Source organism: Pocillopora damicornis, chromosome 5 (genome assembly GCF_964200805.1).
Source record: "Pocillopora damicornis chromosome 5, jaPocDami1.2, whole genome shotgun sequence".
Lineage (NCBI taxonomy): Eukaryota > Metazoa > Cnidaria > Anthozoa > Scleractinia > Pocilloporidae > Pocillopora > Pocillopora damicornis.
In genome coordinates this window covers 24,513,487-24,541,485 of record NC_142674.1, presented here as the reverse complement: position 1 = coordinate 24,541,485, position 27,999 = coordinate 24,513,487, and the positions used below count along the sequence as shown (strand labels likewise).

Sequence of the window (27,999 nt, the reverse complement as noted above, 5' to 3'; positions counted from 1 at the left end):
GTTTCGAAAGGACTGAAATTTTATCATTTTTAAATGAAGAATACGTTCAAACTCATATCCTTAAAGAATTAAAAAGTGACGTTTACATAGTATAGCTTCAGATTCCTGCTTAATCATGAAATGGACACCTTCGAGAGAAAAACTCAGAGAAATTTATTATACCTTACTCACACTTGATATCAAGATATAACAAGTTATTAACATCAGAGGTAAGGTCGTAAACAAATTAATGTGTAGATTGAAGAAAACCTAACTCTTAAATTTTTCCTATTTTGGAAAAAGGTTTTCAAATCATATTTAATGAAAAAAAAAAGACAACAATAAAAAAAGGTACTAGCACAAAACGTCCGATCTCTTCTTTTTCCCTTTGCATCTTTCCTTTTTTGCAGCTACTTCTTATATGCTCCATTGATTTTAGGAGCAAGTGTCCGACGAAGTTAACAACCATGCCTAGTTCCACCTAAACTAGAAATATATAGCAACTCATTAATTGGGGCTTTAGCCAGCTTGAGTTCCACCGGGTAAATTGACTACCCTGTTTAAACCATCGCCATTCTGTTACGTTTCGCCTTACAACCGATATTTTGCAGTCTTGATAAAATATGTTTCTAAAAATGGCTGGATTTTCACTACTATCGGTGTATCGTACAGTTCTTTTATTTTCAGCTTTAGAATATTACGCTGATTGCATTCTTTTCTTTTTTTGGAACAAAAGTGGTAGGAAAAAGCGACCAAAGTCTCTTTAAGAAATGTTAGCTTCCGCTTAAATTTTCTATCGCTCCATACTGACAAAACTAACGTGTCTTAAAATCACATGTTACTTTGAGTGTCTCCAAAGCACTTAACTACAGGAATAGGTGTGGATAATTATTCTCAAATGACACCAATTAGTGTCTCTAAGGATAGCATCTCTTCTTATTAAGGCGATATGCTCTAGAACACTATTCTTATCCGGATCTTTCATGCCTCGGAGTAAGTGAATTCAAGTCTTTCGTAATCGTTTTGATGTACGTCTTTTAAAGCGAAGTAGTCCGTATTGTTGTCTAACGGCAAATCATTGCTGGTACGTAGTTTAGAAACATCGATCTCCATATAGACAGGATCATCGACTTGAGGGTCATCTCCGGCAAATTCGTATACGGGATTGCGATGCCCCATGTCTATACCCCGGTTAGCGGCTGTCCTGCGCACGCCACTGTGAGACAAAACAAAATAAACATGGTGAAAAGTTGTCTTCGGGTACCAACAGTAAGTAACTAATCATATCAACTATTTTTTCAGTGGATGTTGTTTAATTTCTATTGTGATCGTTATAATTACTTTTGTTTTACGATTTAAAGATAGGATATAGGAAGAAAAGCGTAGTGTCGACTCACCTAATGCCAACGGCGGACAGGAGAGTCAGATGGGTCAAGACCCGCCCCACCCACCCCTCCCGAGTCAAAGCAGCGGTCTCTTCAGCGGTTTGGTTATTTCAGTAGAGGGGGGGAGAAGGGGATCGGTTGAGAAGTAGCTAATAGCGAAAAAGGTATGTCATCTGAAGCGAAGTACGGACTTCAGCTGTTAAACATTTGTGGATCGAACCCAGAACAATAAGGAGAAGCCAGGGTTACCGGGACACGAACCAGGCGAAGAAAAGACTCAAGGAAACGGTGGAAATCGAGTCTGCCTAAATATCGTCATCGCCAATAGCCCCTTTTGCGAGCAACGTTTATGTGAAAGTTACAAGGCGAGTTCGATATCTCCACTTTCAGAAAACAATATAGAACAGGTTTGATATTAAAAACTGTGCGGTGAAATGCACTCAGAAGAGCTTTGTGGTAACAATAAGTAAGGGAGGTTAACTTGTTAAAGAAACTATTTGAAGTGTGATTGCGAAATTTATCTGTATACCTTTCTACCTCTTAGTCTTCTTCCTCAAATTTTACAAAGTTTCTTTTCTTTTGATAATTCATTTTTGTTACACTGTATCAGGATCAGAAAGGCTAATTTCATAACTTGTTTGGGGCTTTCTGTGCGCTATGGGTTAAATAAATCCTCCATTAAGAAGATAACCCACCAAGATCTCGTATTGGAGAATGTTTGTCGGATACCTAATCCTTGTCAAGGTAACCCGACTGTAACTATTCGGACATAGCGAAAAAAAACTCACCGACGATGTTTCTTTCCGCAGCAGATGGCGATGATAATCAGGGAAATAATAAACAGTACAGATCCTGCTGCAATACTTGAATAAAGAGTTACTGGCTTTAAGCCGCTTTGTTCTTCATCACTGGACATACTTGGAATTTCTAGGGGAAAGAAATGAAGATCGCAAAGAATCAGACTACGGAGCTTCTGGTGAAATGAAAGAGCAAGTAAAAACAAAAACAAAAAGAACCAAAAAAAAACGAACAGATATGCAAAAACAAGCACAAGATGAGAAAGGTAATAAAATTGTTTGTACATCTTTTAGAAAACAGCTGTTACCTTGGCAACTTTTTCGCCATTTTGATCCTGTTTTTCCAAAGGTTACCGTCCCAGATGGACACAATATACAAGAGCTCTGCGCTTCTTGGTCCTGGTATTGGTCTTCTGGGCATGCTCGACAATCGTTTTCGGTAAAGTAAAAGCCAAGTGGACAGTTAACTAAAATCCGAAAAAAAAATTGCATAAGAAAACGGCCAATGATTAATTCCTTTTAAGAAATCCTATAAGAGTCATACAGTGTGATATTCTCACCCCACTGTAAATGCCACAAAAAAGAATAAATATGTTCAATCTCCATTAATCCTCAGCTTAAAATAACCCCCATTTCCAATAAACTCTCGTCCACTGCCCCACCATGCACAACCCATGATGATTTTTCTATCAGCGAAAATCAAAATGAACTTCTTATACGAGTGATATAGCTGTTATACAGTGAGTTTTAGAAATCTTCGCTCAAAGATGTGTTATTTAGCATTAGCAACTAACTTCTTACCGCAATGCGTCCCTCTTTGAACTTGTCCTTTGCCACAAACGAGACTCACAAGGCGAAGCTGTGGTACTCTCGAAGTGTCATACTTTATAACAATTCCACTGATGTTCAGATTCAGGTCAGTTTCGTTCAATGTTGATAATAAGTCATTGGATAGTAGTTCTGCGGTTTCATTCAGGTCAACCAAGGAAGCGTTGACTGGTAGAGGAACTTTTAAAGCAAAACGCATCGTAAGAGGAACACTGGGCGTTCTTCTCCTGCGTGTCCCTGTTTCTCCACATTCTACCTCGACATTATCGATTGTGCACTGACTATTACAGGCTCCAGCGCTACCAAAAACTGAGTTCTGTAATAGCTGTATGAAGTTGCTGGCGATAACTTCGCTCACTGCTTCGTCGCCACACGCATCAACTAGGTAATGGAGGTCTCCATTCACTATGGCCTCTTTCGGCATATACGTCTCTGAAACAACAGTTAATACTCAGATTTACTGCCAGTATCGCTAACAGTTAATAAAGATTAAGCAAACACCTCTGAAAAGAAAACCTCATTGGCTGGTTTCGGCCGATTTTTGCCTTATACTAGACTGGAAAAAAAGCAAAAAAAAAAACAACCAAAAAAGGAAACGAAAGCGAAACATCAAATTAACAATAAAACAAAGCACCGACAAAAAAAGGAACAAAAAAAGGAACAAAACATAAAAAAGAGCCAAACAAAAACAATTATACTTTTCCTTTGATTCATCGCTACGGGCAGATGATTATATCTGAGAAGTCAGATTATATCACCTCTCTATAAAATACGGTTACCTCGCTGAGTTGCGATTCAACTCCACGAGCCTGTTCACGGAGAAGTCCGCATTATGCATGACATCATGTTTTTTTAGTTAACCTGTTCTAAAGATACAAGTATTCATACAGACAAGAATCATGACAAAGTTAGTTCTTACTTGAGCAGTCTGGAAAAGCAGGTGCTTTTTGGCCATTTGCAAATGCGTTCATCCACGTTCCTCCCGGAGTACAGAAATACACGTCTTCCGGTTGTTCAACGAACCCGTAACCTTCATTGCAATGCACGGTACAGAACACCCCGGTCAGCCACATCTCACAAGCCTTAGCGCCGTTCTCAGGTGGTGGTAGATCAGGGCATGATTTATCTTGTGAAAAGAAACAACAGATTAACAATTTCACACCTCAGTAAAGCATCATATTTATTTAGAGCTATTTCAGTTCAATTTTTCTGTATGCCTTGTACATAGATGTGTAGACAAACACTCATTACGGTTCTATGAGGTCGAGGAACAGGCTCAAAGCAATTTTCATTCCGTTGTTAAAAGTTATCATGGATTGCGGGGAGAAGAAAATGGCAAACCTAAATACGGAACCGTCACAGAACAGGCCTCTCCAGTCTCCCTCGCATTAGATAGTTTGCATCTTTTCAATGTTTCAAGTACTCACTGACAACATTGATACACGCACATTTTTTTCTCGTTAGCTACTCTAATTACTTTGGTTCTACAAACGTCAATGAAAAATGCTGTATGAGAATATTGCTCACATCGTTACCAATAATGTAGTACTAGCAGTTTTTCTGCTGCTTTTAGAAACCATGCACCCAATGTATCAGTAGAATGGGCGTGAAATCATGCAAAAATGATCCAAGATAGAATCTTCGACTGTCAGAACACCTTTGATTCTAACTCCTCGTGTATAAAATTATTAGCATAACTATACCAAAATATTTTTAGCATTCTAATTGCCTCAATTAAAATCGGTAAGCCCATATAAAGAATCTCTATCTTTTTTTTTTCAATCGGGCTTATCTATTAACCAATTGACATGAAAAGGCTGCACAAAATATATTTTTCTCATGGGGCGTAGAATTCACCATGTCTTTTATTCTATCAATATGCATGTACTTACCGGTAATAATAACTTTGAAATTGCATTCGGCAACATTTCCTGCTTTATCTGTTACAATACAGGTTACATTGTGCTCGCCCCAAGTGAATTCGCTTCCATTCGGTCTGCTAAGTGAAATGGAGAACACTCCCACATTATCCGTTGCTGTGACTCCAGGAAAAAAGATCGTATTATCCCTCTTTCCAGACGAAAGGAAGATATCGTCGGGGCAAGAAACAATGACCGGAGGTTCTACATCTTTTTTTTTTGCATGGATAATAGAAAAAAATAATTAATACATTGCGAAACAGGTAGAAAAACGAATAAGTTAATAACTAGATAACTAATTGAATCAATCCTTTTCAAAATTTAAGGTATGACATGCAAGTTGCTGGAATGCTGATAAAAGCTCTTCCAGTGAAGCCAAAGCTAAAATTATTGGTTTTATTACATAATCATTTGAATAACATGTATGAAGATTTTTATTTCTTTTATTACGTCCAAAGAATTTTACAGTTAGAACTTAAGTGTCTTTATTAAAAAAAGCTCAATAAAAGTATAATGCGATTTTCGAACGAGTGAAATTACTGGTAATACAAAGATGACGTAGAATCAAAGATTTTCTTCTAACATGTTTTGTATTTTCGCCTTGCTTAACTTCAAATACTTATGCATGTACAGTCTAGTAGTTTTGACTTTGGTTTTTCGCTGCAGTCAGCCTTTATTCCTTTTAAAAAGCAGTATTGGCTGCGAAAGTGGGCTTCCATCTCCCAAAACTTACTGGAGGGTCTCAATAGGGCGATTGCTTTTACAGCTAAAGGTTAAATTCTGGTCATCTTTCGGTTGACGACGAAGGGTTAAAATGTGTCACTTCTTACGCCTACAGGTTAACCCATTGAGATCCTCAATATATTCAAGTCACAAATGATATGATGCTATCGAACATCTATTGAAGTGTAGCTCAAAACAAAGAAGAAAATAAGCACCTTTAACGTTAATAGAAAATGTACAGCTTGTTGACAACTCAGCGGTGTCTGTGACTTCATATCTAACATAATGTCTACCAACATAGAACTGCTGAGGTGGGCGCAAACCTTTCAGACTTAGTGACATGTTGGAGTTGTCGGAAGGGATTGGTACCTCCCACGTCACTATTGCGTACGATTGACCAGTTTCTGTGGATAGTTCTTGGTTAGGTGGGCATTGAATGCTAGGAGGTTGGACGTCTATGGTATCATAAAAAAAAAAGTATATATATATTTAGGAATAAATAAAGTAAGCTATAGTGGTAAACATAAATTATTAACGCCTACTCGAGCTCTCAATCTTTTAATGCTTATCTGACTGAGGATGTGTCATTTTGTAAGAATTACAAAAATATATGTGCTTCTGTTTGGTACCCTTGCAAATCGTCTTTGTTGTATCTGCACTCCACGATCCACTTTCCAGGCAGGAGACGCTACTTTCGCCTTCCAGTACGTAACCAGGGGTATTAGCGTTGCACGATAAAAAGCACTGTGTCTTATAATAAACACCAGAAGCTGATCTGCACGAATTTGGAGAAACAGCTCCATGAGATGGAGGCTCAATGGCTTGGCACCTCACAACTTAAGATAAAAGAAATCATGTGATTAAGTTCCTGACTCTGATGAAGCTATCAAGAATCCTCAATTTAAACCATGTCTTTGAAGCCTCTCCAATTTACCTTAACAAATCTAACTATTTTCAGGAGGCTTGAAAAGATAATATTTGTTAGTCATGGGTTGTCACTTAACTGTGAAATGGCTGAGACTGTTTGAGTTGTATAACCAATTCCTGCACTGGGAAAAAACCTAAAGACGAAAGACTGGACACTAAACGCAACCTTACACGCAAAGTAACATATACTTACCATTACATGTAGTGGTGTTTCCTGACCAAGAGCGGTCTTCTTTGCAAAAACGCTCTCGAGACCCGATTAACTGATACCCCCTGCCACAAGTAAAATTAGCTTGGGAACCAAATGAAAAGCCACAGGAAAGGTTCAAACTTCCATGTGATGGTGGCTGCAGCGTAATGCAGGATTTTCCTGTGAAAATAAAGTTTTATTATGTTAAGCTGACGCAGTTTCAAGTGTTATAATTCACTTGTACTCAGCATTATTGTATTTTCAAGAGAAAAACTATGGAATTACCTGGAAACAGTTTTGCTTGCAATAGTTTAGAAGATAGGTACAACAAAACATAGACATCTATAGAATTGTATACGAGCAATATATAAACATTTGTCAAAAGGGATAGAAAACAAGCAACGTTTTTCAAATACATAGTCAATGTCACTTATATTTCGATGACGTACTTCCAACTTGCACCGTGAAAGTGCAGTTAGCTCTGTTTCCGTCGGCGTCTGAAGCTGAATACATTATAAAATAGAATCCAATGCTCAATTGAGCTAACGGTCGAATGGAAGGGTAGTTAACAATCACATGGCCGGAATTATCATCAGCAGTTGGTTCATTCCATCCAACCAAAGCACTGGATGAGCATTCAGGAGTATAAACCACTATGTTCTCTGGACAAGTATTATTAAAAGAAGGAGGAGTTGTGTCTGCAAAAGGAAAAAATTGTTTAATTGGAATACATATATATGTACAGGTATCGAAAGTAACCTTTTTAGTTTGGAATAAGATACCGGAAATTAGCTCGGACTGTTTTCCCCTCATTTCATCCTTAGTTTTTATTTACATGTTTATCAATCGTGCTTTTTTTTCCGATTTTACGTATAAAAAGACGAGACGATATCTTTGCAGCCGACAATCAGAAATTGTTTTGTCGGGATTCCCATAACCACTTTCACAGCCAAATACACAATTTGAATCGTGCGTGTTGCCGCATGAAGAGGTCAGTAGTACCCCTTTCAGTGGGATGATCAAAATAAAGACATTTTATGACTGTTTAAATAAGACGAAACTTAAAACAAATAGATGTCAATTTTAAAAATGACACAAATGGTCATTTTGCATAAGATGGACAATCTTTGTATTGATTTTTGTAATCCTCAGCAGCGCTTTGAATAATGAATGAATATAAGGAACAGTAATACACTAACGTCAAGGAAACAAAACAACTGTTGTATACAGAAGAACTTTGCTGGCAAAAAAAAAATAATGAGTTTTACTCCCTCAAAGTATTATAAAGAAAGACTGTTAACTCTAGAACTGGAAAAAAAAAAGCAATGTAGAATGGATGCGAGTGTTCCGGAAGATCTTTTTTCGTTGCACTCACGACTAGTTAGAGAATGAGAGACAGGATAACAAAGAAACGAAACGCAGTAATAAGAATACTACACTTAAAATAGAGAAATTGCAGCTAGTGACAAGGAGAGATATGTCTGGTTCCTTTCAAGATGCACCCACCACAAAGCACCCATCCCCATAACCCCTCTCCTAAAATCATTATGGAAGAAGAAAATAGTAATTCAGGTAAGTTACCGTTACACTGAGCTGGAGTTCCTGTCCAAGTTCCATTACTGTTACATGTTCTTGTTGTTGACCCCGTCAAAATGTACCCTTTGTTGCAGGAAAACTCACAGGTTTGTCCCGGCAAATTAGAGCAGGGCTCTAGACTTCCATGTGGCGGGGCATACAGCTGTTGACAACGCCTCTCTATGAAAAAAAGTGAAACAATAATTATTCTTCTTTTCTAAACTGGCAACTGGTTCGTTCTTGAACGTGCCTTATTCGAGATTGAAAATACACAAAATATCGGAAGAGCTTAAAAGATGCGTAAGAACTGAAAAAACCGAAGAAAAGAACACCTCCTACAGTCTTCAGTGTTCCCAGAACGTGACAGGTGCTTCATTAAAAGATGAAGGCATAATCGGTGCATGAATCAGACATTTAATACAAATTTTTACATTTTGTATCGATTCAAATGTTGTATGATAATATCTAAAAAACTACCTCTACCACCATTCAGTGTGCTTGCTAAAATTATTCCACTGAATGGATGTAATCAACGATTAACTTCCTCTAACAATTTCAAAACATGTAAGACCATGAAATGAAAATTAACGTACGGTCGATGCCTCTAGTTCCTTACCTCCTTCACAAATAAAGGCATTACCAGGCTTCAGCTGAACTCCCTCTGGACAAAAACATTGATGTCCACTCGGATTTGGAAGACAAAGATGACTACAGCCTCCATTTAGTTGAGAGCAGCTTGTTGATCCTAGAAAAATGCGTAAAGTTTTAACTGTGATCAAAGCTTTTTGTAGTCAATGTCACTTTAACTAGCAGACGGTTATGCCGTGTTCGGAGAAAAAAAGGGGATTCCATTCCATCCCAACCCTATCTGCTCACGTATGTGAATGTTATGTATACGCAGTCAAATATTTCAATACCGTTTGAATAACCCTTGGTAATTAAATTGACACGAGAATCATTTTCATGGCAAAAGGTCATGACAACGCCGAGCAAACATCGAAATTCATTTTATTACGATATGAAAATACTTTACTAGGGTCTACAGTAAACCTGTCATCAAGCCAACCAGGTCATCTTCGTAAAGGTTTCAGCAATAAAATTAGCCACTCCAGACTATGCACCCACCTGTGATTGTTTTTGCCTGATCATAAACATGCACTTCCATCGGCCTTCCCATTCCATAGACCAACACGTCACTTTGAGAAGATGTCAAATTGTACTTATGAATACTCTGACTGTTCCAGTCAGACCAGTAAAGTGTGTCACCAGACAGGGAAAGTCCAAAGGGATGATAGTTGTAAGAAGACAAATCTAGAAGTAGTTCTCGGTTATTTCCTTGAAGGTTTGCCCTTTCTATCTTATCGAGTTTTGCATCGCACCAATACAGCAGCTTATTCTGCGAATCTAGAGCAAGTGCATTAACCCAGACAAGTCCTGAGCTTACAATAACTGTCCTGGCAGACCCATCCATGTTAGCTTGCTCAATCTTTGGTGATGACCCCCAATCACTCCAGTACATTTGTCTAAAATAAATGTTTCACAGTGTTAAAACACAGTGCTTTATCACCATTTAGCAATGTATCGATAAAAACCTTTATTTTGCTATCATTATCATCCATTTCCAAACTTTGAGGTCTTCAGGCAAATAAGATAAAAACTCTCTCATAGTTAATTCACGATGAATGAAAGTTTTCCAGCTGTTACAGGAAACAGCAATATCTTCAGTGATAACCTTCATAGCTTCAGTATTGCTTGTAACAGAGGGATACCTATCCTTAATTATTATCTGTTCTCCGAATGAAACAGCTTTCTACAAGATTCGCCCTGGAAGACTTTCCCATAAGCATAATTAGGATGACGTAAAAGCTTTCTCAAGATCAACGAAAGTTCTAAATGTGACAACCCTCCCTTTTCTGATAGCTGGAAACTTTCCAGTTCTTAAGAACTATTTTTCTTCTCTGTGTCATTCATTTGGGAAATATCAACACAAGTTTGAAGTAGAGTAAATTGAATTAAAACAACAGACTTAAAACTTTGATTACCTCTCAGGTATATCTAGAATTATAGCTCTTGGATTTTCAATCCCTCTTGTGATGAGGCTTTTCCGAAATGATCCGTCTAGTCGTGCTACCTCAAGTTTTCTAGTTCCAGTATCAGTCCAGTAGAGAATCCTTCCAATGTAGTCTACTGCAAGGCCATCTGGCGTTACCACGTCAGTGTGCGCTATGATCTCAACTGACGATCCGTTTGGAAATGCTCTTGCCAACATTTTCAGGGTCACATCTGTCCAATAGATTTTACCCTCAACTGGGTCGTAGTCAACAGCCACGGGCCTGGAGATATTTATGTTGATTTGAAGCAGATAGCAAGGTGTGTTTGCCACTGCTAAAGGAACCTTGTAAATTTCACCATGATTCGCTTCGGCGAAGAGCAAAAAAAGTTCGTCGCTTGTCTTTTGGAATAAAGCTTGAAGGCAAAAAAGAAACAACAACAACAAAAACAGCAAGTAAATAAATAAAAGCCAGAAATATGTTTCTGATGATTAACCTCGCTTCCTACCTTATTTTGTGAATAAAGTTCACTCACGAAACCCAGAAACGACTTGTAGGAAATCCATAGTACAGTGTACACACTGACCATAACCTACACCTTGCTGCTCTCATTTTTACTTTTTTTCGAAATTTTGGAAAGCTGATCTCGTCTTCTTCACGGGAATTAACATGAGTTCTTGATATGCACGATCAATAATAACAAATCCCCTCTCCCCGCCTTCGTAATGGTTGAAACGTTGAATAAGTAACCTCACCAAAGTCGCAATTTTTTCCGTCCTCCTTAAGAACGATTCCCGTCGGACATGTGCACTGGTATCCTCCTGGCTTTAAAAGACACAAATCACTGCACATGCCATTGTTTTGCGAGCAGGGATGTGATCCTTAAAACAGAACGTAAATGATAAATAGTAAGAAATAAATAGTAATAATCATAAATAGTAAGACATCATCAAAATTGAGATCACTGATTACTTGTGAGAGTCATCTCCAAGTTTCTCTAGCAACTCGAATCATTTATTACCACGTTTGATAAGACACACCATCAGCTAAAGAATCATTAAACCTTTCACTACAAACTTTATCTTTTTAAACAGTATCAGAAAAGATTATCGGTAAAACTACAAATATCACGATTACTTCAAATTACACATTTGAGAAAAACCGTACCGGTCAAATGATTACTTGAGTGAGACTTTTTCTAGAAAGATGAAGAAAGATGAAAGATGAATGGTGCCAATTTCCTCACTTGCAGCCAAGGGCTGAATTGCGGAGGAACCAGAGAGGTGAGATCGGACGTCAGCATATTAAAGGCGCCTCTGGCAGCCGCTTCAGTCCATTGTGATCACACCTCACCCACCCAGACCTACGACGGCACAAATCGAGATAGACCACAACACCGGGCACTACGTGCCCTACTCTTTGCGAACAGTGCGTGCGTTCTTTTACGTCCCACAATTTATTTGTAACATAGAAGGGTTGTGAGACGGGACCTCCGGCTTTACGTCTTATCCGAGAGACGAAGCAAAGTGGGTAAAGCATCTTGCTTAAGGATACAGCGACATGCCCCTGGTAGGACTTGAACCCGGGCCCTTCGACCCAGAGTCCAGCGCACTAACCACTGGACCACTGACTTCCCACAGTAGTATACGTATCCGGCCGTTAGTGATTGCCAATGTGAATATCTGCTAACTCAGAGAAGATAAGAAAGAGGCAGTACTTTTACCTGAGAATATCAAGGAAGGATCAAACACGTGAATATCCATCGGCTTCTGTAGATCAGGAATCACCACGTTCATCTGACCACTAGTTGCATTATAACTTGTAACACTCTGGCTATTCCAATCTGTCCAATAAATAATGTCCTGATAAATTGTTAATCCATAAGGATGAATTCCAGCTGTAGATGGTAAAACAGTCTCTCGGTTTCCTCCATCCAGATCAGACATCTCTATAATGTCTAGTTTCGCGTCCGCCCAGAACAAACGGTTTGTAGCCTGGTCCAGGGTAAGTCCGTTTGGCCAGGCTAGATTTGCCGTAACAATGGACCTTCTACCCGAGCCATCCATTTCTGCTTTCTCTACCTTCGGATTGGCGCCCCAGTCCGTCCAATACATCATGCTAAGAGAAATTATTTCTTCTAAACATTATTAAGAATGTTTTTGACAAAATTTACCGAGGTTTCCCCCTAGCACAGCCAAATGACTATTCAAAGTATATCTAATTAACAGTTATTGCAAAAAATGGCCGATTGCATTTTAGAAATCATAAGTATACATCGACATTTCTTCAGATTATCGTTTTCACACATTTCTCAGATGCTTCCTATATTTGAAGTATATTCAATTGGGTAAGATCATCTTTACTAGTTAGCTTGTGCCACAGCCGCGGACAACTGAAAGGCTACGTTTACTACTGATGATACTTCTTTTCTGTTTCCCCTACAACGCGTTCACCAGCGGATACAAAAGCATTTCAGTTTTTAAAAAAAATCGTTACTTGCCCATTTCTTTCATCCAGTATAATGGCTCTTGGTTCATCAAGTCCAGTATTGATCAATTCTTTCCTACCTGATCCGTCAAGACGCGCTACTTCAATTCTATTAGTTCCAGTATCGGTCCAGTAAATGTTCTGTGCTACATGATCAATTACTAAACCCTCGGGGCTTAGGATATTACAACGAAAAAGGATCTTCAATGAGGTTGCATTGGTAAAAGCGCTGACGATTAGACCTTGAGCAACATCCGACCAGTACACGCGATCTTCGACAGGGTCATAGTCCAAAGCGATAGGACGCTGATTTCCTACATGGTTGAATAGTGTTTGAGCGACGAAGTAGCTTACATCCAGTGAAATGATATTCGTTGATTTGTCGTCGGCGTCAGCAAAAAGAATGAACCTCTTTACTTCTGCAATTGTGATCAAAACAGCGTTTGTTGTCAATGAGAGACTCTATGGAGGGAGGATAATTGATTCATCTCCATGCAGCAGGTTGTCATAACCCTCAATGTATTATTGATTTCTCGAACAAAGAATGCCCATAACGACACTGCATTACTCGTTGTTTTTTGGAATCTCAAGGCTGGCTTTAAAGGTGGCATGCATGTTCGCCGGTGGTTGGGCGGAGGAAAAATGTACCTGTTTATATATTCACATGTGATATTCTCAGGTATTCGTTGCATCTCTAAATCTGACCGTTATTAGAATTGCAAAATTACAAGCAGACAAGTAGTATTGCATTTTACTTGAAAGAGATGACAGCTTTGTTAGTATCTATGCGTCATCTCCGGCAATCAATAAACAGTGTCCTTACTTTCTTCACACGTCTTTCCATCTTGCTTTACTGCTAGGCCCGTAGGACACACGCATTCATGGTTGGACGCCTTAGGAACACAGAAATGACTGCATCCTCCGTTGTTTACAGAGCAAGGACCTGAAGCTTAAGAAAGAAACAATTTTTAACGTAAAAGCGTGCAGTTTATACTGTCGACCAAACTTTTTTCTAAAAAAGCTGCACACTTGACGACACCACTGACTATTTTAACTTCCACTTCCTCCACTTCCTCCACTTCCACTTTAGTCCAAATTCTGACCAGGAATGCAAATTTCGGCGATTGATCATGAAAAGTGGGAACAGAAAAGAACGACGACATGTACTGATTGAAATGCTATATGTCAAAAGTACGGTTGTTTAATGATGGATTTGTTTACAATATAACTTTGAGTTTGCAAGTTTTTCTTTTGGGTCGAAAGCGGGAAAATGTTGTTGAAATGTACATCAGCTTTTCATGAGTGGAAAATATTTTTTAGTGCCCTCACTCATGGCAGACACCATAGTGAAAAGGTTGTTAGCTGCCATTTGATATCCTCTTTATCAAATGCACTGAGACTCAGCACTAAAATAACGTCCAGGACCTTGTCAGTATCCTCCTGACTCTCATGATTGATTACTAACAGTATTTGATAAGGGGAACCTAATTCATGACTAGCTGATAGCCCCCTTAAGATTACCTGCTGGTTGTCGCCCACTGTCGTATGCAACAATTCCCATAGGTTGCCCACCATTAATACTGAAACTTTTGAGTAAATCTCCGGTTGTAGCGTCCAGCATGTGCAGCTCCCTGTCTGTCACCCAGTCAGTAAAGAACAGGAAAGGAGGGATCAACGCCACTCCGAATGGATGTAGGCTACCCATCTGAAAAAGCAGTGTCCTGTTGTTACCATTGTAGTCGACCGATTCCACTCTGTCATAACCGGCATCTACCCAAAAGACTCTTTTGCCTCCTCTGTCGAGGTCAATTCCATTCGGCCAGTAGACTTCTGTTGTTACGATGGCGACTCTTTGCTGTCCGCTCAAGGAAGCTTTTTCAATTTTGGGAGCGCTTCCCCAGTCAGTCCAAATCATTGCACTGTTTAAGTGACGGTATCAATAGGTTAAACTTTAAGCAGATTTTTGAGGTGAGACAATGAATCAATGATTATCCAGTCTTATAACTAGCCAGCTAGCCAGCTTACCGGTCTGTTATTCAAAGGGTTAGCTTACCAGCCAGTTAGCTAATCATTTAGAGGGTAGGTCAGTCAGTCTGTCGCTCAGCAAAATCGGTACATCGATCAGTGAGTCAGTCTGTCAGCTTTTGAAATCGTTCAGTCCATGAATTCACGACTTATTCATTTACGGTTCAAAAGGAAGGCCTCAGACGATTAGCAAAGATCGATTACACGTTACACTTATCTCGCTCAGATTCTCAACGATATTAACATAAGAAGAAAAGAAAATTTCAGGAAATAAATACTATTTAAACCATCCTGGGATATTTGAAATCACTCTCATTGCGGGAGACAAATTAAGTCCACAACTAAAACATTTAAGATAATAATTCTGCTTGAAAAAAAGTAAAAAATAAAATATAAAATATAAATAAATAAAAAAAAAACATATATATATATATATACTGATTTGATAAAATTATTGCCAGATTTTGCAGAGATTTGAATTAGAAGAAACACTGTAAAAGCCTTATGAAGGTTGCAAAGAAGCTCTTCCGAAACCGTTTGCGCTCTCCGAATCTCACTAACTGATGTATTGGAAGTTCGATAAGTGTACACTGTATTATATCCGAGCGGCTTATTATAATGTACTTATAAATCGCACAAATATGACACTTACTCGTTATCCGGATCAAGGGCTATGGCTCTAGGTTCTTCCAATGCCAAGGAAATTAAAGTAAGTTGGTTGTTTCCATCCAGGTCTGATACGGAGATCCTATTATACGTTGTATCAGTCCAATACAACTGAGATGTTCTCCATTGAACGGCTAGTCCATCGCAGACACCAATATTGGTTATGATTGTAGTCGTGTTTTTCTCATCAATCCAAAATCGTTTGATGTTCCGTTCCGTCACGTCACTCCAAAATATGAAGCCCAGGCTGAAATGGATGTCTATAGCCACAGCTCTTGTAAGGCCTAGAATCACTGAGGTTACCTTTGCTTTCCCATGGTCCACTGTTACTATATCAGTTGTATTTGATACCAACAAACATGGTGGAGTGCAAAATGTTGCTATGAATGGAAAAATTGAGTGGCGTAAAAATGAAGACATGTGTATTGCATCAAACTAAACTACTGATCATTTTATCGCTGGCAGCACCCATGGGCAATATCGAGCGAGTTCTGTGCTCTAACTGGACTCTTTGTCATCTGACTGGGCCCATCTTACGTGCTCGGGATTGTCCCCTTTCATCCCGTGCAAGATAAACATTGTGTGGAGCAGCATGGAGCAGACATTAAAAGTTCGTAATTTAAGGATATTTTTGGCGATAGAGACGCAAAAAGTAAAGAACCATTAACGACACTGGGCTGGAAAGGACTGGCTAGACATGGGACATCAAACGATAGAGGAAAAATATCTGACACACCAAACAATAGGTAAAAAAAACCAGATGATTAAAAATGGAAAACTGAAGGAGTTTATGATGGAAATACGGATCTGTACGCCCTCAGTTATCGTTATTGCTTATTGTGGACGTTAGGAAGCCTTTTGCAAAAGGATTTACACAGTTTTGATGAAGAGATATTTCGGTTGTTTGTTATTTGTTATTGTTGTTGTTGTTGATTGTTGTTTGCTTCTTCGTTTGTCTGTTAGTCGTGTGTCGTAACTTCCTGCAAAATGTGTTATAAGTGTGTGATAAGATATGTTATCAAAGGTCACCTACCTTTACAAGAAGGTACAGGGTTGTCCCAGACGCCTGGAGGCTTATCGCCTTTGGCAACACATGTAACATCTGACGAACCATTCAAACGATAACCATTGGCACAGGAAAATTCACAACGCGCTCCATAATGATTACCACAACTGCCCATGCGTAAGGGACCCCCTTGGTCTACCATTAGTGATGTGCAATTGATGACTGAAAGACAGATAATTGATTGATTAATGAATAACAGAACTTCAAGGGAGCAAAAAGGTTATTAAGCTCTAAATGGCATTACTAATTCCTCCGCAATACAATTCTGGTCAGTTAATTCTGGAGCCCACCATCAACACGTTCTTTGAAGCGGGTGGAATCGATTGCTTAAATTAGATTTTACCTATTACTTCTATCGTGAAGCTGCAAGTGGCTTTGTTTCCTGATTGGTCTACTGCAGAGTATGTAACAACGTAATTTCCCCGGTGAAATCTCCTAGGTGGATGGAAATTAGAGTCTATCGACGGTTTTAATCCTGAGTTGTCAGTGGCCGTTGGTACTGTCCAATTCACCTCAGCGGAAAACGTGTCACGCTCTGCATACGCTACCAAAGAACTGGCTGGACATGGGACATCAAACGATGGAGGAAGAATATCTGACACACCAAACGATAGGTAAAAAAAAACCATATGATTAAAAATGAAAAAACAAAAGGAGGTTATGATGAAAGTACGGATATGTACGCCCTCTGTATCGTTACTGCTTATTGTGGACGTTAGGAAGCCCTTTGCAAGAGGGTTTTCACAATTTTGATGAAGAGATTTTTTTTAAATTCTTGTCGTTGTTGTTGATTGCTGTTTGCTTCTTTGTTTGTCTGTTAGTCATGTGTCGTAACCTCATGCAAAAAATAGAAACTTAGTGATGTGCCAGTACCTGTACAGTTGATGTTTTCCCCACTCCAAAGACTGCTTTCCAGGCATGTCCTTGTGACATTTCCGTCGACACTCCCATAACCACTTTCACAGCCAAATACACAATTTGAACCATACGCGTTGCCGCAAGAGGAGGTCAGTAAAACCCCTTTCGGTGGGATGATCAAAGTTGGACATGTTACAACTGTTTAAATAAAACGAAAATTGAAACAAATAGATTTCACGACTAAAATAACACAAATATCCATTTTGCAAAAGATTGATAATCCTTATATCAATTTGTGTAGTCCTCAGTAGGACATTTCAATGATGAACACCAGTTTTGCAGCTTCGCAGAGGAAGTCTTTGCCACTCCAAATCCCGTTTTCAATACACTTTCTTGAAGCAGAGCCAATTGGGTCTTACCCAGGATAGTAGAAGAAATAACGTACTGTATTGAAATATTCTATTGTTTTCCCTGAACAGATCAGCCGAGAGCTATTGGATGGTTCTGACAGACCACGAAACAGTTAAAAGACATAATAAATTATTCATATTGTGCTTATTTAAATTACAACTGAGGTGCAGATAAAAGAAAAAAGTGAATCTCAACAGAGGTGAGAGGAATTTTTGGAACAGGAATACGCTAATGTCAAGGAAACGAAATGACTGTAATATGAAGAAGAACTTTGATTTCAAGACGCTCTAAACCAATCAGAAGCAAACCTAGCACCTATCATGACTTGGTCGTCCCGCGCTTTAGGCTTATTGCTTGTTTTTACTCTGAGATTTGAGTGGCTTTTCAGGGTATTTTCCTTCCTTCTGATTGGTTGTTGCAATAACTTAAGTTTCGATTTAATGACCCTCAATCGAAAAGCGCTCTGACTTCACCGATGACTTTCTGTGCATCCGTTTTACTCCCTCAAAGCAGTAGAATGATGGGCTCTTAACTCTAGAACTGTAAAATATGCAATGTGAAATGGATGCGCGTGTTTGGGAGGATATTTTTACTTGGAACTCACAAGAAGTCTGAGAATAAGATATGGGATAACTAAGAAACGAAACGCAGACTTTTTTTGTTTTTAACGCGATAAGAATACTACATTTAAAATAGGGAAATTGCAGCTGGTGACAAGGAGATACCAGCCTGGTTCTTTTTGAGATGCACCCACACCAAAGAACCCATCCCCATAACCCCTCCCCCAAAATCATTATGGAGAAGTCAAATAGTAATTGAGGTCAGTTACCGTTACACTGAGTCGGAGTTCCTGTCCAAGTTCCATTACTGTTACATGTTCTTGTTGTTGATCCCGTCAAAGTGTACCCTTTGTTACAGGAAAACTCACAGCTTTGTCCTGGCAAATTAGAACAATGCTCTAGACTTCCATTTGGCGGGGCATACAGCTGTTGACAATGGTTCACTGTGAAAAGAAAAAAAATAGTTCTTCTCTTTTTTCGGAAACACGCAGGAAATCGGAAGAGTTCCAAAGATGTGGAAGAACTGAAAAAACTGAAGAAAAGGGAATCTCCTACAGTCTTCAGTGTTCCCAGAACGTAGCAGGTGCTACGCTAAAGAGTGAACGCATAATAAATGCACGAATCGAACATCTTTGAACATTTTGTGTCAATTCAAATGATGTATGATAATATATTTTAAAATTCTCTCTACTACCATTCAGCGTGTTTGCTCGTGTTAGGTGAGTAAACGGATGTAGTCAACGATTAGCTTCCCCTAACAATTTCAAAACATTACAACCATGGGATGAAAATTAACTTACAGTCGATGGCTCTAGTTCCTCACCTCCTTCACAAATAAAGGCATTACCAGGCTTCAGCTGAACTCCCTCTGGACAAAAACATTGACGCCCACTCGGATTTGGAAGACAAAGATGACTACAGCCCCCATTGACTTGAGAGCAGCTCGTTGATCCTGGAAACATGCATTAAGTTTTAAGTATGATCATAGCTTTGTGTAGTTAATGTCACTTTAAGTAGTCCATGGTCATGCCGTATTTGGTGAAAAAAAAAAAAAAGCGATGCTATCTCCAACCTTATCTGCTCAAGTATACGAATGTTATGTGAACGCGGGAAAATATTTCAATACCGTTTGAATGGCTCTTAGTAATGAAATTGACACGAGAATCATTTTCATGGCAAAAGGTCATGACAACACTGAGCCAACATCGAAATTAATTCAGTTACAGTGTGTAAATATTGTACTTAGTTTCAAGTAAACCGGCCATCAAGCCAACTAGGTTAGCCTGGTAAAGGTTACAGAAATAGAGTTAGCCACTCCAGAGTGTGCACCCACCTGTGATTGTTTTTGTCTGATCATAAACATGCACTTCCATCGGCCTTCCCATTCCGTACACCAACACGCCACTTTGAGAAGATGTCAAATTGTACTTATGAATACTCTGATTGTTCCAGTCAGACCAGTAGAGAGTGTCGCCAGAAAGGGAAAGTCCAAAGGGATGATGGTTGTAAGAAGACAAATCTAGAAGTAGTTCTCGGTTATTTCCTTGAAGGTTTGCCCTTTCTATCTTATCGAGTTGTGCATCGCACCAATACAGCAGCTTATTCTGCGAATCTAGAGCAAGTGCATTAACCCAGACAAGTCCAGAGCTTACAATAACTGTCCTGGCAGACCCATCCATGTTAGTTTGCTCAATCTTTAGTGATGATCCCCAATCACTCCAGTACATTTGTCTAAAACAAATGTTTCACAGTGCTTTTATCACCATTTACCATTTATCGATAAAAAGCTAACTCTCGATGAATAAATTTAACTTGATAACTTTCATAGCTTCAGTATTGCTTGTAATAGAGGTATACTTATCCTTAATTGTTATCTGTTCTTCGAAGGAAACAGCTTTCTTCAAGATTCGCCCTGGAAGACTTTCTGTTTCTCAATACAAACAACGTCCAAGGACGAATATCGGGCCAGTTGGAGGCTATTATACTAATATTGATGTGTATAGAAAAGCACAATTACGATGACGTAAAGGCTTTCTCTAGATCAACGAAAATTTTAATTGCGACAACCCTCCCTTTTCTGATAGTTGGAAACTTTCCATTTCTTAAGAACTATTTTTCTTCTGTGTATCATTCATTTGAGAAACATCAAGACAAGTGTACTGCAAATTGAATCAAAAGAACAAAAGCTTTGATTACCTCTCAGGTATATCTAGAATTATAGCTCTTGGATTTTCAATCCCTGTTGTGATGAGGCTTTTCCGAAATGATCCGTCTAGTCGTGCTACCTCAAGTTTGCTAGTTCCAGTATCAGTCCAGTAGAGAATCCTTCCAATGTAATCTATTGCAAGGCCATCCGGCGTTACCACGTCAGTGTGCGCTATGACCTCAACTGACGATCCGTTTGGAAATGCTCTTGCCAACAGTTTCAGGGTCACATCTGTCCAATAGATTTTACCCTCAACTGGATCATAGTCAACAGCCACGGGTCTAGAGATATTTATGTTGATTTGAAGCAGATAGCAAGGTGTGTTCGCCACTGCTAAAGGAACCTTGTAAATTTCACCATGATTCGCTTCGGCGAAGAGCAAAAAAAGTTCATCGCTTGTTTCTTGGAACAAATCTTTAGGGCAAAAAATAGACAACAACGAGAAAATAAATAAATAAGTAAATAAAACCCAAAAATATGTTTCTGATGATTGAGCTCGCTTTGGACCTTATTTTTGTGAATAGAGTTTACTTATGAAACCCAGAAACGACATGTGGGAAATCCATAGTACGGTGTACACACTGACTATAAACTACAATTTGTTGCTCTCATTTTTACTTTTTCGAAATTAGTAAAGCTGATCTCTTCTAAGATGAGTTCTTGATATGCACGATCAATGATAAAAAAATCCTTCCCCCCCCTGCCTTAGTAATGCTTGAAACATCGAATAAGTAGCCTCACCATAGTCGCAATTTTTTCCGTCCTCTTTAAGAACGATTCCCGTCGGACATGCACACTGGTATCCTATTGGCTTTAAAAGACACAAATCACTGCACATGCCATTGTTTTGCGAGCAGGAATGTGACCCTTTAAACAGAAAGTAAATAATAATAATAAATAACAAAACATCATCAAAATTGAGATCAGTGCTTATTTGTGAGAGTCATTTCCAAGCCTCTTGAGCAACTCGAATCATTTATTACCATCTTTGATAAGACACACCATGAGCTAAAGAGTTATTAAACCTTTCACCACAAACTTTATCTTTTTAAACAGTATCAGGAAGGATTATCGGTAAAACTACAAATATCACGATTACTTCAAATTACACACTTGAGACAAAATGTAACGGTCCAATGATTGCCTGACCTGCAGCTGAGTAAGACTTTTTTTATACATATCCGGCCGTAAGTGATTGCCTTTATGTATATTTGCTAACTCAGAGAAGATAAGAAAGAGGCAGTACTTTTACCTGAGAATATCAAGGAAGGATCAAACACATGAATGTCCATCGGCTTCTGTAGATCAGGAATCACCACGTTCATCTGACCACTAGTTGCATTATAACTTGTAACACTCTGGCTATTCCAATCTGTCCAATAAATAATGTCCTGATAAATTGTTAATCCATAAGGATGAATTCCAGCTGTAGATGGTAAAACAGTCTCTCGGTTTCCTCCATCCAGATCAGACATCTCTATAGTGTCTAGTTTCGCGTCCGCCCAGAACAAACGGTTTGTAGCCTGGTCCAGGGTAAGTCCGTTTGGCCAGGCTAGATTTGCGGTAACAATGGACCTTCTACCCGAGCCATCCATTTCTGCTTTCTCTACCTTCGGATTGGCGCCCCAGTCCGTCCAATACATCATACTAGAAGAAGTTATTTATTCCAAACATTATTAAGAATTTTTTTGACAAAGTTCACCAAGGTTTAGCTGCTAACACATCCCAATGGCCCTTGAAAGTATATCTTAACTAACAGTTATCGCAAAATAGATGGATGATTGCATTTTATATATCATAAGGATACGTCGACATTTCTTCAGATCATCGTCAGATTCTTCCAGTTTTTGAAGTCCATTCAAATAGGTAAGAGCATTTGTAGTAGTTAGCTTGTGTCACAGCCGTGGACAACTAAAAGGCTACGTTTACTACTTATGATACTTCTTTGCTGTTTCCGCTACAACACGTTCACCAGCGGATACAAAAACATTTCAGTCTTAAAAAGATCGTTACGTACCCATTTCTTTCATCCAGCAGAATGGCTCTTGGTTCATCAAGTCCAGTATTGATCAATTCTTTCCTACCTGATCCGTCAAGACGCGCTACTTCAATTCTATTAGTTCCAGTATCGGTCCAGTAAATGTTCCGTGCTACATGATCAATTACTAAACCTTCGGGGCTTAAGATATTACAACGAAAAAGGATCTTCAATGAGGTTGCATTGGTAAAAGCGCTGACGATTAGACCTTGAGCAACATCCGACCAGTACACGCGATCTTCGACAGGGTCATAGTCCAAAGCGATAGGACGCTGATTTCCTACATGGTTGAATAGTGTTTGAGCGACGAAGTAGCTTACATCCAGTGAAATGATATTTGTTGATTTGTCGTCGGCGTCAGCAAAAAGAATGAACCTCTTTACTTCTGCAATTACAATCAAAACAGCGTTTGTTGCCATTGAGAGACTCTTTCTAGGGAGGATGTTTGATTCATCTCCATGCAGCAGGTTGTCATAACCCTCAATGTATTATTGATTTCTCGAACAAAGAATGCGCATAACGACCATGCATTACTCGCTGTTTTTTTGGAATCACAAGGCTGGCTTTAGACGTGGCATGCATGTTCGCCGGTTGGGCGGAGGAAAAATGTACCTGTTTAAATATTCACATGTGGTATTTTCATATCGAAATTTGACCGTTATTAGAATTGCAGAATTACAAGCAGACAAGAAGTATTGCATTTTACTTGAAAGGGCTGACATAGCTTTCCTAGTATCTATGCATCATCTCCGGCAATCGATAAACAGTTTTCTTACTTTCTTCACACGTCTTTCCATCTTGCTTTACTGCTAGGCCCGTAGGACACACGCATTCATGGTTGGACGCTTTAGGAACACAGAAATGACTGCATCCTCCATTGTTTACAGAGCAAGGACCTAAAGCTTAAGAAAGAAACAATTTGTAATGTAAAAGCGTGCAGTTTATACTGTCGACCATACAGTTATTTCATAAGCTGCACACTTTGACAATACTAATGACTATTTTAACCTCCACTTCCTCATATACTTTAGTCCAAATTCTGACCAGGAATGCAAATTTAGGCGATTGATCATGAAAAGTGTGAACGGAAAAGAATGAAGTAGTACGGCTGAAAGCTTTGTTTACCGTATACCTTTGAGTTTGCAAGCTTTTCGTTTGAATCGAAAGTGGGAAAATGTTGTTGAAATGTACATCAGCTCTTCACGAGCGGAAAATATGTTTTAGTGCCCTCGCTCATGGCAGACACAACGATGAAAACGTTGCTAGCTTCCATTTGATATCCTCTTTATCAAATGCACTGAGAATCAACGCTAAAATACCGTCCAGGACTTCGTCAATATCCTCTTGACTTTCACAGGTAACTACCAACAGTGTTTGATGATAATTCATGAGTAGCTGATAGCCTCTTTAAGATTACCTGCTGGTTGTCGCCCACTGTCGTATGCAACAATTCCCATAGGTCGCCCACCATTAATACTGTAACTTTTGAGTACCTCTCCGGTTGTAGCATCCAGCATGTGCAACTCCTTGTTTGTCACCCAGTCAGTAAAGAACAGGAAAGGAGGGATCAACGCTACTCCGAATGGATGTAGGCTATGCATCTGAAAAAGCAGTTTCCTGTTGTTACCATTGTAGTCGACCGATTCCACTCTGTCGTAACCGGCATCTACCCAATAGACTCTTTTGCCTCCTCTGTCGAGGTCAATTCCATTCGGCCAGTAGACTTCTTTTGTTACGATGGCGACTCTTTGCTGTCCGCTCAAGGAAGCTTTTTCAATTTTGGGAGCGCTTCCCCAGTCAGTCCAAATCATTGCACTGTTTAAGTGACGGTATCAATAGGTTAAACTTAAGTAGAATTTAGCTAGCCAGTTAGCAAGCTTACCGGTCGGTCATTCAACGGGTTGGCTTACCAGCCAGTTTGCTAATCATTTAGAGGGTAAGTCAGTCAGTCTGTCGCTCAGCCAAATCAGCACATCGATCAGTGAGTCAGTCGGTCAGCTTTTACATTGTTCAGTCAATGAATTTATGACATTCATTTAACAGTTCAAAAGGAAGGCCTCAGACGATTAGCAAAGATCGATTATTTCATAAAAGGAATACTATTTACACCATTCTGGAATATTTGGAGGGAGTCTTATTCCGGGAGGTAAATTAGGTCGACAACTAAAACAGCTAAGATCATCATCCTGTTTGAAAAATTATTAAAAATATATACGTTGATTTTGAAAAACAAATTGTTGCCGCCGTTTTTAATGAGATTTGAATAAGTAGAAACATTATAAAAACCTTATGAAGATTGCAAAGAAACTATTGAGAAATCGCGCTCTCCTAATCTCACTAATTAATATATTGGAAGTTCGATAAGTGCACGCTGTATTATATCCGAGCGGCTAATCATAATGTACTTATAAATCGCGCAAATATGACACTTACTCGTTGTCCGGATCAAGGGCTATGGCTCTGGGTTCTTCCAATGCAGAGGAGATTAAAGTAAGTTGGTTGTTTCCATCCAGGTCTGATACCGATATCCTATTATACGTTGTATCAGTCCAATACAACTGAGATGTCCTCCATTGAACGGCTAATCCATCGCAGACACCAATATTAGTTATAACTGTAGTCGTGTTTTCGTCATCGATCCGAAGTCGTTTGATGTTCAGTTCCGTCACGTCACTCCAAAATATGAAGCCCAGGCTGAAATGGACGTCTATAGCAACAGCTCTTGTAAGGCCTAGAATCACTGAGTTTACCTTTGCTTTTCCATGGTCCACTGCTACTATATCAGTTGTATTTGATACCAACAGACATGGTGGAGTGCAAATTATTGCTAGGAATAGAAAAATTCGAAGCAGTAAAAGTGGAGACAGTGTATTGCACCAAACCAGATTACCGATTATTTTATCGCTGGCAACGCCCATGGGCCGGCAATATCAAACGAATCATGTGCTCTGATTGGACTCTATGTGATCTGATTGGGCCCATCTCTCCCGCTCGGGATTGTCCCCTTTCATCCCGTCCAAGATGAATATTGTGTGGAGCAGCATGGAGCGGACTTACAAAGTTCGTAATTTAGGAAATTTTTGGCGGTGGAGACGCAAAAAGCAAAGAACCATAAGCGACACTCCTACAAACAGAGTCGGCTTTTTGGTCAACAGAATTAATTAAAAGGAAATTTTTGGACCCATACCTCTGTTAGGACGATCATTAAGTGCCATATGTTAATACTCATACAAGCGATATCAAAAGCTCAATTTATGATACATTGCATTGAGTAACCGCGAAACCTCCATTTGCTGCCAAAGGCTGTAGCAGCTTAAGCAGCAGCTTTCACTCAGTGGGATAAGTCTAATGAAATTGCACGTTTTTAACCGTGAAGATTCTGTTTCTTTTCCTATTAGGATGTGATAATCCTAAATGTGATCAAAAGAAACCCTAAAATTCCTGAATTGAGAAATTGCATGCACAATTCTCAATTATTCCTGTGGTTTTATAAAATAACCGATGCGTGAGGTAAAATTTAGATGTAAATAAACTAAATAATTTTTATAACAAAGATGCCGTCAATTCATAACCGATCTGCGGTTTCAAATTGGTAAAAACTTCGTATAAATTATATTTCACCCAGAAGCGTGGGATGCTTAATTAGTTGTGGTAGACAGATTTAACGCGATAATGCAGTATCAAAAAGGTTTCAAATAACCGAATAAATGAACAAAAAAGAGTTACATTTTAAATCAATCGAACAAGGAATATCTTATCCACAACTGACTGATCAAGGGATGTTTCCGAGTATGGCGTGTATCAGGCTGGCAACACGCCTAAGCTGAGTGACCGGATGACAATCCGAGTGATAATCACTACTGATTGAGTCGGTGCGCAAAACTAGGGAAGTGATGCTTACAATTGTCCGAATTAGTGCAGACAACTAACTGACAGATATCTACAAAAAAGTGTTTCCAAGCATTTAGGATGCCTGGAAAGCCAAAGCGCGCTCAAACAAGTTTTTTTCATCATTAAATAGTGAAAGAACAAACGGTCTACATAAAAGGATGAGATATGAATTTGAAACCAAAAGTTCGCTAAACGTGTCTGCAGACTGAATTATCTTTGAGACCACTTTTTGAGACCATGAAGAGCGAAAAGGGCATCTTTAATCCCATTTGTCTATAATTGTTTGCTAACATGTAAAACAAACCCAATTAATCTTATGTAATTATAAATTATAATAATAATGCTCACCCTCCACGTTATCGTCTACGTTTGTTATTGACTCGGATCATGAGATTCAAACATGCCATGGCATATTTTCATGGTTAATGCACACAACGCAAAAGAATAAACAAGCTGGCGTGTCAATTAAAAGGATTTTATCATTAGCTGGCACTATCATGAAGTAAAATTTACCTCCATCTGATTGTGAACTCTTCATCAGAAACACTGACGCCAACTTTATCCACCACAGAACATTTGTCATCTTCATAAATCGTTCCTGAGTCGATACAGAAAGCGGATGAAAATGGTTTAAAATGAAAACTTTTTAGCAGTTTTGTATCTGCCGTGAGTGATGATTTTGCTCGGGAAGAGTGAGATGGAAGACAAGTTTCTATGCGGCTTTTTGTCCCAAGGTATCCTTCCAGTTATACCTCTAGGAGGACTTAGAACGAAGTTTCTTGGCTTAGGTAAATTATAAAACAGCTTTCAATAGAGTGAAGGCCAGAAATATTGCGTTGGAAAGGGTATACATCATGCAGGACTTCTAAATAGAGATATGTATTTGTCCTCCACCATCCAAAAAGATAGTTTCTGACGTTGGCGAACATAGGGTGCAAACAGTAAAAAAAAATGTATGAATGGGAAGTAAATTACAAGTCAAAAATAGCTAAGGGATACTCTTAAAGATCAAACTCTGAACGACCGACTGATAAACGAGTTGCTCCTTTCCATAAATTAGGCAACATTAAGTTGGACTCTCACACGAAAATTACTCCGCTACAACATATTTGTAAACTACACCCAACTAATCTATTTGCAGATACACTAACGATGAATCCTGACTAACCATTTTCACTTTTAGATCCAGCTAGACTAATTTTTAAGATGTTTATCGGCCTGGCAGAATAAAATCATTGACCTTTGGCAACTAGTTCACTCCATTTCAGCACTTACACAAAATGTGTTGATCAGCTCATAAAGGAGACCTCTAGGTGTGTTGATCAGCTGAGTTGACAAACGAATCGATCGGGTGAAGTCCTAGATCCAACTAGACTAATTTCTAAGATGTTTATCGGCCAGGCAGAATAAAATCATT

At 39.0% G+C, this 27,999-nt stretch overlaps 1 protein-coding gene across 1 annotated transcript; it reads right to left on the bottom strand.

Moving 5' to 3' along the window:
* Position 1: 1 nt before the first annotated feature.
* On the bottom strand, positions 2-27,999 carry LOC113668823 (low-density lipoprotein receptor-related protein 2-like). Its single transcript, XM_089206560.1, has 35 exons — positions 27,858-27,999; positions 27,096-27,180; positions 25,125-25,518; positions 24,109-24,506; positions 23,468-23,593; positions 22,671-23,076; positions 21,906-22,300; positions 21,395-21,520; positions 20,644-21,067; positions 19,781-20,178; positions 19,271-19,399; positions 18,717-18,890; positions 17,492-17,674; positions 16,962-17,213; positions 16,586-16,780; positions 15,539-15,932; positions 14,383-14,780; positions 13,685-13,810; positions 12,875-13,280; positions 12,098-12,492; positions 11,130-11,255; positions 10,366-10,789; positions 9,449-9,846; positions 8,940-9,068; positions 8,330-8,503; positions 7,198-7,446; positions 6,752-6,928; positions 6,261-6,467; positions 5,847-6,086; positions 4,882-5,118; positions 3,909-4,115; positions 2,963-3,421; positions 2,470-2,628; positions 2,153-2,291; positions 2-1,195 (listed from the first exon to the last, which is right to left on the bottom strand). The coding sequence occupies exons 2-35, from the start codon at positions 27,169-27,171 to the stop codon at positions 961-963; spliced, it is 8,955 nt and encodes a 2,984-aa protein (XP_089062686.1). The 5' UTR covers positions 27,172-27,180; positions 27,858-27,999; the 3' UTR covers positions 2-960.

What these genes read in the sequence shown, in the direction of transcription:
- LOC113668823 (XM_089206560.1), bottom strand. Translation starts at nt 27,171, where the DNA reads ATGAAGATGACAAATGTTCTGTGGTGGATAAAGTTGGCGTCAGTGTTT. An exon ending in GCCCTTGATCCGGACAACGA is followed by an intron (nt 24,507 to 25,124) that starts GTAAGTGTCATA and finishes TCACTTAAACAG; the next exon opens with TGCAATGATTTGGACTGACT. An exon ending in TGGAAAGACGTGTGAAGAAA is followed by an intron (nt 23,077 to 23,467) that starts GTAAGAAAACTG and finishes TTGTAATTGCAG; the next exon opens with AAGTAAAGAGGTTCATTCTT.